The 14,574-nt window shown below is 41.5% G+C and overlaps 2 protein-coding genes across 2 annotated transcripts in view; both read right to left on the bottom strand.

Moving 5' to 3' along the window:
• Window positions 1-453, bottom strand: part of LOC148402514 (puratrophin-1-like) — a 24,525-nt gene extending 24,072 nt beyond the window's left edge. Inside the window, exon 1 of the mRNA XM_088369488.1 lies at window positions 323-453. The gene's annotated coding sequence lies outside the window, so the exon portion shown is untranslated. The remainder of the gene's footprint in view (window positions 1-322) is intronic.
• A 795-nt stretch (window positions 454-1,248) lies between these two features.
• On the bottom strand, window positions 1,249-14,287 carry kif5aa (kinesin family member 5A, a). The gene is made up of 29 exons (XM_088364888.1): window positions 13,718-14,287; window positions 11,270-11,357; window positions 11,110-11,183; window positions 10,923-11,027; window positions 10,786-10,834; window positions 10,649-10,704; window positions 10,471-10,558; window positions 9,176-9,300; window positions 8,883-8,987; window positions 8,651-8,799; window positions 8,293-8,441; window positions 8,029-8,207; window positions 7,864-7,932; window positions 7,585-7,791; window positions 7,302-7,448; window positions 6,998-7,186; window positions 6,784-6,901; window positions 6,590-6,651; window positions 5,799-5,908; window positions 5,619-5,720; window positions 5,438-5,498; window positions 5,240-5,311; window positions 4,852-4,956; window positions 4,536-4,752; window positions 4,244-4,418; window positions 4,091-4,170; window positions 3,842-3,881; window positions 3,342-3,427; window positions 1,249-3,151 (listed from the first exon to the last, which is right to left on the bottom strand). Exons 1-28 carry the CDS (start codon window positions 13,844-13,846, stop codon window positions 3,349-3,351), a joined length of 3,129 nt encoding a protein of 1,042 aa, XP_088221014.1. The 5' UTR covers window positions 13,847-14,287; the 3' UTR covers window positions 1,249-3,151; window positions 3,342-3,348.
• Window positions 14,288-14,574: the final 287 nt, after the last annotated feature.

Raw genomic sequence — 14,574 nt, 5'->3', positions numbered from 1 at the left:
GATTTAAGATATTCACAGTAAAACAGCATGATTTACTCAAAGAAAACATCCAAGAAGGACAATACAGCAATCAGTCTCGTAAACACAATGTATTAATTTAATTACATGGGATTTAAAAAAGTCTCCCAATTACTGCATGGTTTGTAAATAACGGTTCACCTGTATATGAGGGAAACAGCGTCATCTTGCGTTAAGATGCCCTGCGACCCAATACTTTTGTGCACACAGTAACTTTGGCTAGGTAGGAAGTAAAATGTGTCATTCGTTTAGAAACGCCTTAATTAATTAGAAGCTAATCGACTGAATGGAAGTAGAGTCGTACCTGGTGTTTCTTGGAGTTGGTGGAGCTGGACAAAAAGATGCATCGAGGAAGCAAGATTCGATCGTCTTTCTCGACGTTTATTCAGAAACGAGGGAAGTAGGTCCAAGGACTTGAAGGTCTCCCTCGGCATGTGTAAACCCACAGTGACAAGAGCGCGCAAAAGGGCACGTGCACGGACTAGATGACCCCGGGACAATACTGGAAGAAAAATGCCCTAAGATTTGCATCGCCATGGATATTTCAAACGATTAATCTGTTGGGCTTTCGGGTGATATTTCAGGATAAATCTAAAATGCAACCTTAGTTTGATCGTTTTTAAACATTAGATTGCCGTCCACATATGTTTTTGTACAACATGCCGTTGTCCAGCTTGATCAGTACACTCTAAACCACAAGGTGTCAAACTCAAGGCCCGGGGGCCTGATACAGCCCCCCACATTATTTTATTTTATTTTATGTGGCCCGCGAAGACAAATTGTGCATCAAATTCGTGAATTATTAGAATTGCAAATTGTCTTCACTTTTAATAATACCTTTTTAAAAAAAAATTTGACCAGTTTTTACTCGTCTGATTTGAAAACGAGTTGTCAGTTTGTTTTGTAGCTTTTACTGTATATAATATGAGGTGCTCATACATTGATTTGGGTTGACAGTCATAATGGCCCTCCGAAAGAAGGTAAGACAACAATGCGGCCCGCGAAAAAACACCCCTGCTCTAAACGCTCTGGCAAAGTGTGGCCAAGTACCATGTGTTGGTTGTATGGTGTCATGATTTTAAAATTTGAATGCGTATTATTTTTCGGTCCAAAAATGAACTGTGCATTCATGTTGATGCTTCTCCAAAAGATGTTTACATCATCACTTCCTTTCTCATGGGAACCACAGAGAGCTGCTTATTAAGGAATTTCCTCTGTCTAGCAGGTCACTTGAGTCTTTTTCTCCAAGTTTATTGATTTTTTTTTTTAACGACAACACAATGGCTCACATACATTCGGGTACATATGTGTATTTACATACAGGAGTCTTGCACAGTGGTTATCATAGGATGTCAACGCTACAGGACAGGCCTACAGAAATAAATACCGTATAACAAATATTTTAGATTTCCAGTGTAACGTTCTCTTGCAGATCACTATAGTCTTTAATTACAAGATGAACAATAAATAGCACATGTAAACTATGTATATACTATATATATGTATAAAAGATATGTTGAAACCAGACAGTGGAAGTAGCAGATGACAATAATGTACACGCCCATTTCCTACAACATATCGTCTTCACATACAACAGATGAAATTTGAAACACGATGTCAAATAGAGGGTCTGCTTAGACACAAACTGCAGGCTCTGACCAGGCTGAAGCACGATTGCATTTCTTCATAGTGACATGAGATGGAGTATGTCAAATCTTAGTTTGTGTTTTTGATTAGGTGTATGAATCTTGATGACACAGACATGTAGAAGAGCCGTATGTGTGAATGTGTAGAATTTGGTGTGTTCTTTAATCCAGACATCGAGCTAAAGCCACATGCCTCTGTTCACTTACAAACTGCAGTGTTCCTCTCTCCTGATTGGCTGGTCAGGATTTATGACGGAAGAATCACAGCTAATACAACAAACACACTCTTGTTGGTCCAAACCAGACTGGTGACTGCTCAGCTGGGGACTTCCTTGCAACTGTTCTCTCAGCATTCGACTTTAACTGGTTCTCGATTAAAAACAGGAACACCAAATAAGAGGAAATTTCTGGGATGCTCGTGGGATCCAATTTCCAACTAATATTTTCCAATGAATCTACATTGATGATGACGTCTAGTTTCTGCACTTCTCCAAAACAGTAAACATTGAACAGAGTGAATATCGGCAGCAGTGGATGCACCGTACAGTGGCAACAAACTGAAGCATCACAATATTAAAGTACATACTAAATGATTTGCTGGTCTATTCTTGTCTTGCCCTTTGAGTGCAATTACTTGATGTGAGGTGAAGACAACAACTCAGATGTCGACTTTAAACAAAGCACCGGTACCAGGTCAGGGATGTTGAAAAGCACGCCTTGGCTGGATTTAGACTGTAGACTTTTGCCCAATTCCAATTTCGTGCCTATAGTACATCCAATCTGCTTTCGATTGCATGTGGATTTTTTTTCTGCGTATACTGACGTGTATCCAAAGCAGGTAAGACAAAAATTTGAATTTGGTCTGTGATGCCAAATAGCATAAAAGCAGCCTTTTCCCTTTCTGTTATGTTTTCAGGGCAATCAGATGGTTCACTCCTGACTGGAATCACAACACATGCAAATATTTGGAAGCTAACCCGCTAAGTGACATGCATGCTGCGTGTTTGTATGTGGGGGGGCTACTTTGTCGGGTGCAGGCATTATGGACACTGTGGCACTATTTGTCATTAGGCTACCACATGAGGCCCTTTAAGAAGACGACATGTGCAGGGGGAAGTTATACATGAACATAAAATGATGCTGGTCAAAACCCTCAACTTGAGTATAAAGCACAACCTTTTTGCAAAAGTCGGAGTCCAAAATATTCCAGGGACAATTTGATTAGCTGAGGGACTGCAGCGTTTTATATTTACAAAAAAATAAATAAATCCTACATTGACTGAATTGGCTGCCGTCCGCCTATAGAAGTAAATGGGTTGCGCTAGAAGAAGAAAGAGGAGGAGCTTCATCTACTTAAAAGACTACAAAGCTATAGATCACTATCATCATCATTGGCGATGCGCTGGAGGAACGGAGAGAAAGGCTGCATGCAGATTGGTGGGGAGCAGGGTGCGGGTCCTCAGACATGTACAGTGTTTGGTCATCACCTGGGGAGAGAACAGTAAAATCATAATGAATATAATAATCACATGATTCTTGGGACAATTTGCATTGTATGCACGCACACACGTAGAACCTGAATATAATTTTCTAGAAAATTTCAAAACTTCAATATCTGGCTCACAAGACTTGTAAATGTTTAGCTATGCATCACGTCAAAGGTCCGCATCTTGTTACCTCGGTATTAACTTGCAGCCGTTTCCTGGTGAACGACGAAGTGTCTATTTGAATCGTCCACCTCGCTGCCACAGTGCGCATCACTCCTGCTTATAAAAACAGAAGCACTCAACAAAACTCATCCAGTGGACCACTTGCGCCATGCAAATTTCCAAGTAAATAATGCTCGGTTTTTGGTCAGTAGTCCAACTTTTTCATTCAACCTGGCCAGCATAAAAGCTCAAATACACCAATGGGCGTCTCTACTGTTAACTTATATTCTGAGGAGAGGAATTCATGCGGTGGTTGATGGACTGAGTCGTATGTTATCAAACTATTGACCAACTGAGGTCTCTTGCTCACAGTACGATACATCACTCCAAACTGAAATATTGAATTCAATACCTCCCTGACAGTGCCAATCAATACTTAGCATGATTGTTTTGGTGTAATAGATTTTCTGATATAGCGCTCATTGTTCAATTGTGCAGTTGTAAAGTGAAAAATCTCATTGTTCTCACCTGTTGTCATTGATGTCTCTTGTGTCACTGATGCCGTTTCCTGTTGGCAACAGAAAAGTAGTTTAATAAATACTAACTTTTTCTTTACTAATAAATTGAGCTCACTGATTAAAAACCTATGCATATCTTTTTATTTGGTAAATTTGATAGAGTGAGGGAGATCCACATGATGGAAATTCAACACCTGAACTGTTAATAGTCACGACTTAAAATTTGATGCTTAGATATATTTGACATATACATGCTCACCATTCTCAATGTTAAGTGGGAAGGATTCCAGTATGTCACCATTGTATCTGCCTGCTCTGTAGCCCAGTGCTGTGGAAACCCTGTGAAACAACAAAGGGAGCATCAGAATAAATGCATATCACACATTATTGTAGTGAATCACATTTTACATACGTGTTGGTTTGAACAGAGTTCGGGTTGCAGTTGATGCTTGCGGAGTTGCTCGGCGTCATGTTGCTCTGAAAGACGGCATTGCTGAAGGTGTTGGCGTGCTCAGTGGCCCGGATGTACGAGTAGAATGGGTTGCTGGGAGAGCAGACAGGCATTTGCTTGGGCCTCACGGGCTTGGCTGGGGGTGACACGAGTATGATTGTTATCAAAGTGCATCACTTGTTAAACACATTCGTTAAGTATCCATTTTCTCTTCTTTCATGCTCAGAAACCAAACACACAATAGAACCAGTACCAATCTGCGCGGCATGAGGGCGTCGCATGGCGTTTTTGGCCCTCATGGCGTCCTTGATGCGGTCGACTTCCTGCTGGTAGCGACGGCGGTCCATCATGGCGCCCTCCTTGGCGTCCCTCAGTGCAGTCTCCAGGGCCTTAACTCTCTCAGCAGTAGACCGAAGACGTTTCTCCAGCTTTGGAAGCTCACAACGCAGATCTGCATTGTCACGAACCAGCTGAAAAGTCGTGAGAGAGAGAGGGACAAACTTGAGTGCTACGCATGTCTCTTGAAGCACATAGAAATAAAAAAAATATCTGCCACATGTGTTTCTTACCTGTTTGTGAACCTTCGTAAGTTGGTCCAGGTTATTCTCAAGAAAGGAAATCTTCTGCTTCTGGGTGCAAGACCCCCCGCTATCATCAGGTTCCATTTCGGAACTCTGTACATTGGAGTGTTTATGAAAGTCTACTTCAAATAAACTTCTCAACATAATGGTGATCAAGTGTCACATCATTTGTAAGCTACAAACAAAAATGCAGTGGCTAACACTAACTAGCCACAACATTGGGTGCACCAGGCTGCCATTACAAAAATAGGATTGGTGGAGGCTATTGTAGAGACTTTTATACAGGCCGACTTTTTGGAAGCTATCAGTTTGTGCAGCTGTACCAAATTATGTGATGTTAGTAATGTCGAACTCTTAAGAGAGTATGCTGACTTACTTTTTTAACCCGCGACGTGAGGTCTTGAACAAACAGCTTGCGAAGGTTGTGGAGGGTCTGGAGCTCGCGGGCCTAGGGCAAGTACGGGTGAAGCGAGGATTAGAAGGCTATACGTGGAAAATCCGATATTCCAGAAAGGATATGATGGAATAGCATGGGCTTGTGTCAGAAGATGAAGTTGGTTTGAGGTTTACTTACGACAGTCTCCTCCAGACCCTTCAGGTCCTGTTTAGTCTGCTCATGGCGCTCGTGCAGGAATCTGACAGTAAGATGAAAAATATTATTATATGCAGTATTTAAAAACTAACAAAATATTAGTGTAAAAAAACCCAGATATTTGACACGAATATTGAACATGTCTTTCAGTTGAGTGACTTACGAGAGCTCCTCCAGGCGCTCGCTCTTGGAGGTATCCTGACTTTTCAGACGTTCAAAGTCGGAGCGAACCTGAGCCAACTCCAGCTCCATCTTGGAATTACGACTGGACATGACACATGTTCCATTAATGTCATTCATGACAATCATATCAAATGTGTGTTAATAGTGAAAAGGTACAGACTCCGTAAGTTCGTCGATGAGCCTCTGCTTCTCATTAATCTCATCACGCAGACGTGCCAGTTGCTTGTGATGGAGGCCGCGGTGAGACTCGCCCTGCTGGCGGCTAATCTTCTGCATTGTTTCAAATTGAATTTAAAGGAAACAGAGCACATTATTCATCCATTTGTTTGTAAAAAAAGGGAAATAAATATAGACTTATGACTTCATTTTCCAAAAGCTCTTAAATGAACACTTAATATAAAAAACATGAACATACTGTATGGTGAAAGACATCAGCATTATGTTATGATCAATTTAAAAGCGATGCTATGATATTATACAACAAAGAAAGAAAAGAATTACAAAACAATTCCTAACATAATCTAACAGTAAATTCAAAATTTTAAAATTTACATACAATGTAAAGTTGACTTAATTTTCTTGTGGGATGGCTGTCCACTCGAGTATAAAGCTAAACTTCATTGTCTGTGAAGAAGCTATTCAGAAGTCTGCAGGAGACTTTTGACAAAAGGCATTTTGACAAGGGGTTCTAAAGTCGCAAAATTGGCAAGTGAGTACACACCCACTTTGTCGGAATAGTCTAGCTCCTCCTGCAGTTGCCATGGTAACAAAACCATACATATGGAATTTGGATGAGACTGATATACGCCCCCATTCATTCATGTGGTAATTCTTTTTGATGGAGAAATGTCAGAGACCTTTTTATTAAGACACCTGCGAATTATTTTTAATTTGGAAAAAATGCTTAGTTTTTCTACTTTAATGTTGGATATGAAAAACACAATTTTATACCTTCACATTTCCATCTTCACTCTCTCCTTTCTCCCCATCTTTCTCCTCCAGAAGGGAATTATCTTGTAGAAGAGGAGAAAATGGGAAAGGGTTAGATCACCAAACATAAACACCCACACAAATAAATAATGTGAGGTGAAGGATGTGCAAAAAAAACCCAAAAACACTGAGTGTGTGAGTGTCCTGAGCATTACCTTGGTCTTGCAGCTTGGCCAACTCTTCGCTCAGAGAGTCGTGACTTTCCTCCAGAAGTCTCTTCTTGTGCTCCACGCTCTGCATGTACTCGGTCAGGGAGCGGATTTTTGCCTCATGCTGCGATGAAATGTTAGCACTCTCACCAGTTACATGAGAACCACGGAAGAAACCTTCTTGATTCACTCCATCCAATTTCTTCATGGGGGGCCTCACCTGAGAGATGAGGAGGTGGCAAGAGGAGAGCTCCCTCCCAGTCTCCTCCATCTTGCGGTGGCACTCCAGCTGCATGTTCTCCAGTTGCCGACAACGCTTCACCATGCTCTTCACCTCCGACTTGATCTTGCTGATGTACAGACGAGCTACTGTAAACTCCTCCTCGATGGCGCCGCTGATCTCCACCGGCTAAACGAAGGAGCAAACATGGCTTTCAGGTGTCATTCATGCATCAGAATTTGTTTGTTTGATGAAAAACATCTCATACCCATCTATTCGGCCATCTAGCCATACTCCAACTCACCAGCTTGATTTCACCATTGCCCACAATGGAGCTGAACTCACTCAGGTCCCTCATCAGTCCATTAAGGACGTCGGCGATACGCTTCCTCTGCTGACCGCTCACTTCCTGCATGCGAGACAGCTCCGCCTCCAGCTCCATCAGACTCGACTGGTTCAGACAAGGGGGCAGAATGTAATTCCAACTGAAACGGTCATCTAATGGCATACATGTGTGTCTTCCTACAAATTAGAATAAAAATGGAAACTGCAGCATATTTCTGTCACACTCTTCTTCTTGAACGTACCATTTTCTGGGCCAGCTGGTCAGCCAGCAGCTGGTTTTGCAGACCTTTCTCCTCCACCTCCTGGCTCTTTTGGTCATAGTTGATAGCCAGCTCCTCCAGAGCCTGCAGCACCTCCTTCACCTCGGCCTTGGCGCAGTCACTTTCCACTTGCAGCCTGCCGAGCTCCGCCTGCACCTTGTCACCGTCGCCACGCGAAGACGCCAAGAGCTGCCGGTCAAGATGACACACGTGAGAAAGACAACTTGATGTGTGAGTCTGCTTGTGCGAGTTGGTGTGTACCTCGTCCTGATCCAACATTTGCTGCTTCAGTTTCTCCACCAGCTGACACTGCAGGTTGATCTCATCATCCTGTAACGCACATTGCGTCTCCATGACAACAACCAAGTCCATCCATCGAGTTTCTGTAACATTTTATCCTGCCTCAGATTGTGGTGATATGCTTACCTTGTCGTCCAATTGCTTGTATAGTTTGCGGATCTCCTCTTCGTATTTCTGGCGCTCCTCCTCGGAAATTCGGACCACAATGGAAGAGGTGTCATTATCCAGGATGGGACGCTCTTCCACCGACTCATAACGGGTCACAATCTCCGGTTGGGTCCTCTCCGTCTCGGGTACATCCTCTCCTGGAGGAAGTGACAATGACACTGAGAGTTGCATTATTTTTTTTCAAAGCATGTTCATTTGGTTGTCGGCTTCTGTTTCGCTCACCATTCCTCCAGCGGTTGAGCTCAGCCTCCAGCTTTTGGATGCTGTCCTTCAAAGTCTTGTTCTTCTCCTTCTCCTTCTCATACTTCTTCTTCCACTGCTCAGCTGTTAGTTCCAAGTTGATGGAGGCCGTGTTTCGAATAGTCTTAGCACTGTTTTTTATCGTATGTAACACACAGAGGAGTGATGAGATGGCATTGTAATGAGAATAGAAATGAATTGAAATGTCCAAAATGTCGGGTTAAGATGAGGAATTAAGATTCAGGGACAACAAAGGACTGAAGCCCAAACCATGATTAATAATGTGTGTCCAATTTTTTTAGCAACATGTTTCTGGTGAAAGGTACTAATAAACAATCACCGTTGTCCAAACATCAGTGTGGACTTAGTCTCGGCGTCGTTATAGCTGGAGGGTGAGCAGCAAATGAACATGGTGGTGCGACAATTCCCGCCAAGAGAGTCCTGCAGGATTCGCGTCATTTTGCTGTCACGGTATGGCACGTGGCTTTTCTGGGAGAAGAGAAAACGGACATGTTGCTTTTGGAGGCAAGGAGAGAGCTTAAATAGGAAGAGTCACGCGAGTGAAGGCTCACCGTGCCCTCGGCCAAGGCCGAGATGACATTTCCCAGAGCTGACAGAGACTTGTTGATGTTTTTGGCCTCATCCAGCACTGCTCCTGCAGCCCCCGTCTTACTGACCTGGTCAACAGAGTCAGTAACGTCAAGTTACAAGTCAAATACAACACCTGACATCTCCTATTGGCAGAATATGGTTGGGTAAAATTCACTCAAATTTGTTCGAACTTTTTAAAAAAATTAGAACATTATCTGCCACTATCTGCTCTTTTCTTTGACCTGGTCACAATTGATGTTGATTTTTATCCCACCTTCTCGCTTCCTGCCAGGTCCACCAGATAGAGTTTGCCACAAAGCTTCTGCTCCGTCTCCACGTGCTCCTGCTTGATGTTGATCAAGAAGATGCTGTGACTGCGAGAGCTGTGTTCATTCATGTCTGCGCAAATACACAAATAACACCATATTTAAAATATTATATTGATCGTTTTTATGAAAGAATTTATATATATATATTGCATTTATATGAGAGAAAAGCTTATGTAGGTATATTTTCACCTTTTCATCATCATATTCCTGGCTAACAATTAAATAGCTGTGGCAGATAGAAATTTATGACATTTGATACTGGCTGGGGGAGAGTGGGCTGCTGGCTTTGAAGCATTGCTAAGGTGCCCTTCAGCAATGCACCATACGTCGCACTTCTAAGGACACAATTGCAAGTCTCCCTCAGAGAATCTGCCTGATATTTCTGCAAAAAATGAAAGTCCGTAGCTAACCAAAATGGATCGCACTGGAAGAGGCTACAAACATAATGTGAGCTAAAATATCACATTTGAATGTCTTTTAAATCAATTTGTGTACGTGTATTAATAATGGAAAATGAATACATAATGCGACTTCATAATCTAATTCTGGTATTTCACATATATTTCAGAATTATCATGGCATGAATGCTAATGGACTGTGAAAGAACAAGCAGATTTAAATGAATGATTCTGTAGTGTTAGAAGTGGCTCTTTTTACATGAAAGAGACTCAACAAATCCCAACTATAAGTGCAGCAAGGTGACCTCATCATGCAGAGCATGAGGCAGCGCCATCTGACAATCTCTTCCCAAAATCAACGTTCAGGTTTCAGAACTCAGAACGCTGTCCTTGCAGCACAGTGAGTCAGCATGACAAGACTGCAATGACGGCATCATGGGTGAAACCAACTTGCATTGTTAGACTTTATAATGTGTCTGCTCTAGCGGCTGTGCGTGTGTGCTGCCATGGCAACACGTTCTTCCCATCTAATCAATGTTGTGACCGTTTTCCAGCACGCAATACCATGTAATCCATAAAATACACACACAATCCCCTTGGTCCTAATCAGCCCAGTGGTTTATGCATGAGTCATCACAGTTCCTCAAACACAATATCAGCGAGACACATACTCGGCCTACATAAAGATAAAAAGTCAATGACCAGGGATGAAAGGACTGTAACCTGAGAGGACTTAGGGAATATGTCCGTGTGTTTGGGGGCTTTAATGTCTGGGTTGAAAACATTTTACTCCAACCAGGATGACAAAGGCATCTGTTTTTGTTGGCGATGAGCTGACTTACTGGTAACAGCAACATGGCGGTTTGATTTGCCCTCATCAATCACGTCCATCACCTCATCCGGGCTGGAGACAAAGCGCTCAGTGCACCCCTGAGAATTAGATACAAGGTTCAACATTTAATGGATGATCACGGGATGCAGTCATATACTCATGTACTATGAAGCCTAACGGTCACATACCTTGACATATGGCACACGGTTCTTATCCTCGTGGACGGACAGGTTAGTTTTGGTCACTAAAAAAATAAAAACAATTTGCAAATGCCGAAATATGAAATACGTAAATGCTGCTATTCACTAAACATTCAGGCACTCACCATCCAGCAAGTCACGGATTTTGTCCATGTAGATTTCAAAATATGAAACCTTATAGAGACAAAGTAAAAGAGAAGATAATGCTTGATAAACACAAAATATAAACATAAAATCAACCAACAGATGGTAATATTTGAACCTTGATGTGGAATTCCAGGTTTTCGTCCATGGCAAAGATGTGATTAAAGATGTCCTCGGCAATGCGAGGGATGATGCCCATCTGGTGAGGGTCGTGCAGCTTGCCCTAAAACAGCAAGTCACATTGTAAAATGGGCAAAGACTTGAACTGCCAAGCACAGATTGTGTCAAAATAAAAGTAGCTGTACCTCCATGGTGTGAGTCTTGCCAGAAGAGGTTTGTCCATACGCAAAGATGGTGCCATTGTAGCCACCCAACACATCTAAAACAGTGAGATTAAAAAAAGAAATAAAAAAAAAAAGATTTTACAATTGTTAAATACTTTGTAAATGTAGTTTGGATGCGTACCCTTAACAATCTGCTTAGCACAGGTGTTGTAGACTTGCTCCTGGGTAGTGTTGGTCGGAAAAACTCGATCAAACACGTAAGACTTGCCCTGCAAACAGCAAACATGGCGAAGACATGCAAAGTTAAAATGTTGCAATTTAACATATATTGAATAAAGTTGGGTCAATTTCATACATTTTGACGAATAAATGCTATAGGTCTGATCGCACGCCACCTTTTATTCTTTACACATTATCAATCAAGTGTTGAAAAATGTAGCTTAAGAACAAATTGGATAACTTTCCTTTATGGTCCACACTCTCTGAAAAGTGTTTTTTTTTTTTCTTTTTTTTTTCAAAGTCTATTTTTTAAAGACAATGACAGTTAAAAATAGTTAGGTTAGATACATTTGAGTAAGCCTATTTTGTTGAAAGTGGATAGCTGGTGGAAGCGCCGGCTGCAAAAGTTAAGCTTGTGTGCAGATCCACTTCTGCCTATTCAGCGCATTGTTTTGTATTGCACGACTTAATTGCTTTCATTTTTTCAAACAAAGAATGGAAAAGATTATGTAACCACAGTTGTTTGCTTTTTGCCTGGTTGTGGAAAGCCATGTATCTGATGCGGATGCTTGGTGCTCATGCCATGTCTATAGCATTTTAATCGATGACTGTACGAAATTCAATATTATTATTCGATATGTGGTTGAAATTTGTTTTATTTTGGGAAGGTGTTGTGTAGATGTAATTGCGCCATGGTATATAATAACAATACTAGGAGTAATACCAATTTAACGGATGCAGTGTTTAGTAACTTTTAGTGCAAATCATTGGTGTTTTTTCAGCTACAAAAAAAACCCACTACAATTTATCGGTTAATCGGCTCCATTACAATGGGGTTTCCACGGCGACATTTAAAAGGCTTGAAATAACTTTTTCTTTAAAGAGCAGTCTTGCAAATCAATAACTGTATTAGAGGAGCAACCTTCAAATTTTGAGGAGCTTTTTTTTTTTGCAGGTTAATCATTAATCAAATGATTAAAACAAGGAGATGGATTTTTTTATAATCCAATCCAACAAAAAAAAAATCAAAAAAATAATCAACAAACAGATTGTTAACATAATCCTTAAATGCATGCACATCAAAATGGATTTGGTGGCTTGAGTGGCTTTTTTACTGGCCAGGTCGATCGCCTTCAACTTGAAGTCTGCATCGTCGGCATTACATGGCATTTTTGGTATGATGACGCAGTATGCTTGAAGAAAGCAGATCTGAATGATTTAATCTGTGCCAATTTGTTGATGAATGTAACATGGATGTTTTGGGGGTTCAGTGGGAGACAGCCAGAGCATGAGACATGGAAACTCCACGCAGGAAGGCCAAAGCTGAGATTTAGATCATGAACCTCTGAACTATAAGGAAGGCATATTAACCACAAGGTCACAATGCTACCCAATTTAAAATAGTTGACATAGTAGTGTACGGAAATGTTTTTAATTTAAACTAACACCAAAAAAAAAACCCATCAACTGTGTGACACAGGGATGAGTGACTCAGCACAAACAAAGGCGAGCAATTAAGTCACATAGCGCCATTCTCTAACGTGGTACACAAGGCAAATGCAGTACCAAAAGGGATTATTAGCATGAAGGAAAAAAGAGGGTACTATTGGGAATCAGGCACTTGGGAGGAGCTTCAACAAAGGAAGAGAAAGCAGGTCAGTCACTAATGTGCAGGCTGGCAGATTATTGATCCAATTTGAGAAGTCACTTTTGGACTCCATTATTGCTTACGTACAGCCTTCTCTCGCTTCTTTGAGTGATGTGTATACTCATAAAACAATACAATCAACATTACATGAAGTAGTAAAGAAAAACACAACCCTAGCTTGGTTTAGTCTTGTATTTGAATAGCCATCTTATTTACATTCATTACTTATCCAGAATTAAGAGAACAATGAAAAAGTGTGTGTTAAAACTTGAATCACATTTTATGGACAATAAATCAATTGGATTATTGGATCAGTTGGATTAAAATCAATTTTTTATATTGATTCTATAGCAAATAATATTTAGTAGTTTGGCATTGTTATTCAGGGATTCTTTTAAACAGCAACTGTTTTAACAATGAAACCTTACATCTTTGTCCCACAAGAAAAAAAATATCTGACAGCATTTTGCCTTCTTTAGTTAATCAATCAATTAAGCAAAATAGAACGCTTATCAATTTATCTACCATTCTTGAACTAAATGACCTCACAAACATAAATATCCACACAAGAATAGCGGGATGCCAACTATTGTACCGCACATAGGTAAAAGACAAGAACTCGGCGAAACACACACAAACACAGACAATGTTATTAAGGCCTAAAGCAATGATTAATTGATGAAGGGCCCCGCGTGCACAATGAGGCGACTCCCTTTTCTGTATGTGTGTTGATTTTTTTTTTTTTTTTTTTTTTTTGCTTACCCCGACGAGGACGGTGTCATCTCCTTGGAATTTGGGCAAGAAGAGGTCCCCCCGAATGATCTCGGACTGGTTGAGAGGACGAAAGCGACACAGCACTTTGATGTTGCACTCGGCTGGGACGTCGGCCATGGCGCAGATTGGATGAGGAGGATGAAGAGGACGAGGAGGCTGGCGAAGATGCTGGTGGCGGCCTGGAGCCGATGCGTCGGGGAATGGAAAAAAAAAGACGAGAGAACCACGGAGGTCGCTCCTTGTTTTTCCAGGGGACAGCAAAGAAGCTTAGAGTGTTCTTTCTTTTTTTCGACTATTTAAACGTCGAAAAGAAACACGAAGCTTGGCGGCGTTTCCGTGTCGCAGTGAGCGGGGAAGGCGCTTATAAATCGTCCAAACACCAAATGACCGGCCTACATAATTAAAAGAACAGATTAAATCGTGCCCTCCGCTTCTCTGGAAAAGATATATGGTGTTGTGTAGCTGCCTTTTCTCTCTTTTGGGGTGCGTCAGGCCGGCTGAAGGTGAGCGATGCTGTTGGAAGGGCAGTGAGGTACAAGGCTACCACAGCGCCCCCCATTGGTGAGGTCTGCAAAGGGCGTGGCCTGCATCCTCGCAAAACTGGTACCCACAGACATCATCTTTAACGTACATACCCGATTAAGTATAACCGGTTGCGTTGACAAAGGCGCCGTATTGAATGTGGCAAATTCAAGTCTACGCAGTCAAAACAACTGCCAGTTTGGCTCTAGAGTCAGGTGCTTCTACTCAACCGGAACTCATGTTACATCTTTTTAACTGACACTTTGCACATTCGTAATACAGCTAACTTGTGGGTGCTAACTATTTGCAGCACTTTTTTTTTT

This window comes from Syngnathus floridae, chromosome 2, assembly GCF_059516105.1.
Source record: "Syngnathus floridae isolate MCC-2025c chromosome 2, RoL_Sflo_1.0, whole genome shotgun sequence".
Taxonomy (NCBI): Eukaryota; Metazoa; Chordata; class Actinopteri; order Syngnathiformes; family Syngnathidae; genus Syngnathus; species Syngnathus floridae.
Note: the sequence above shows the minus strand (reverse complement) of the source record. Positions and strands in the feature narration are given on the sequence as shown.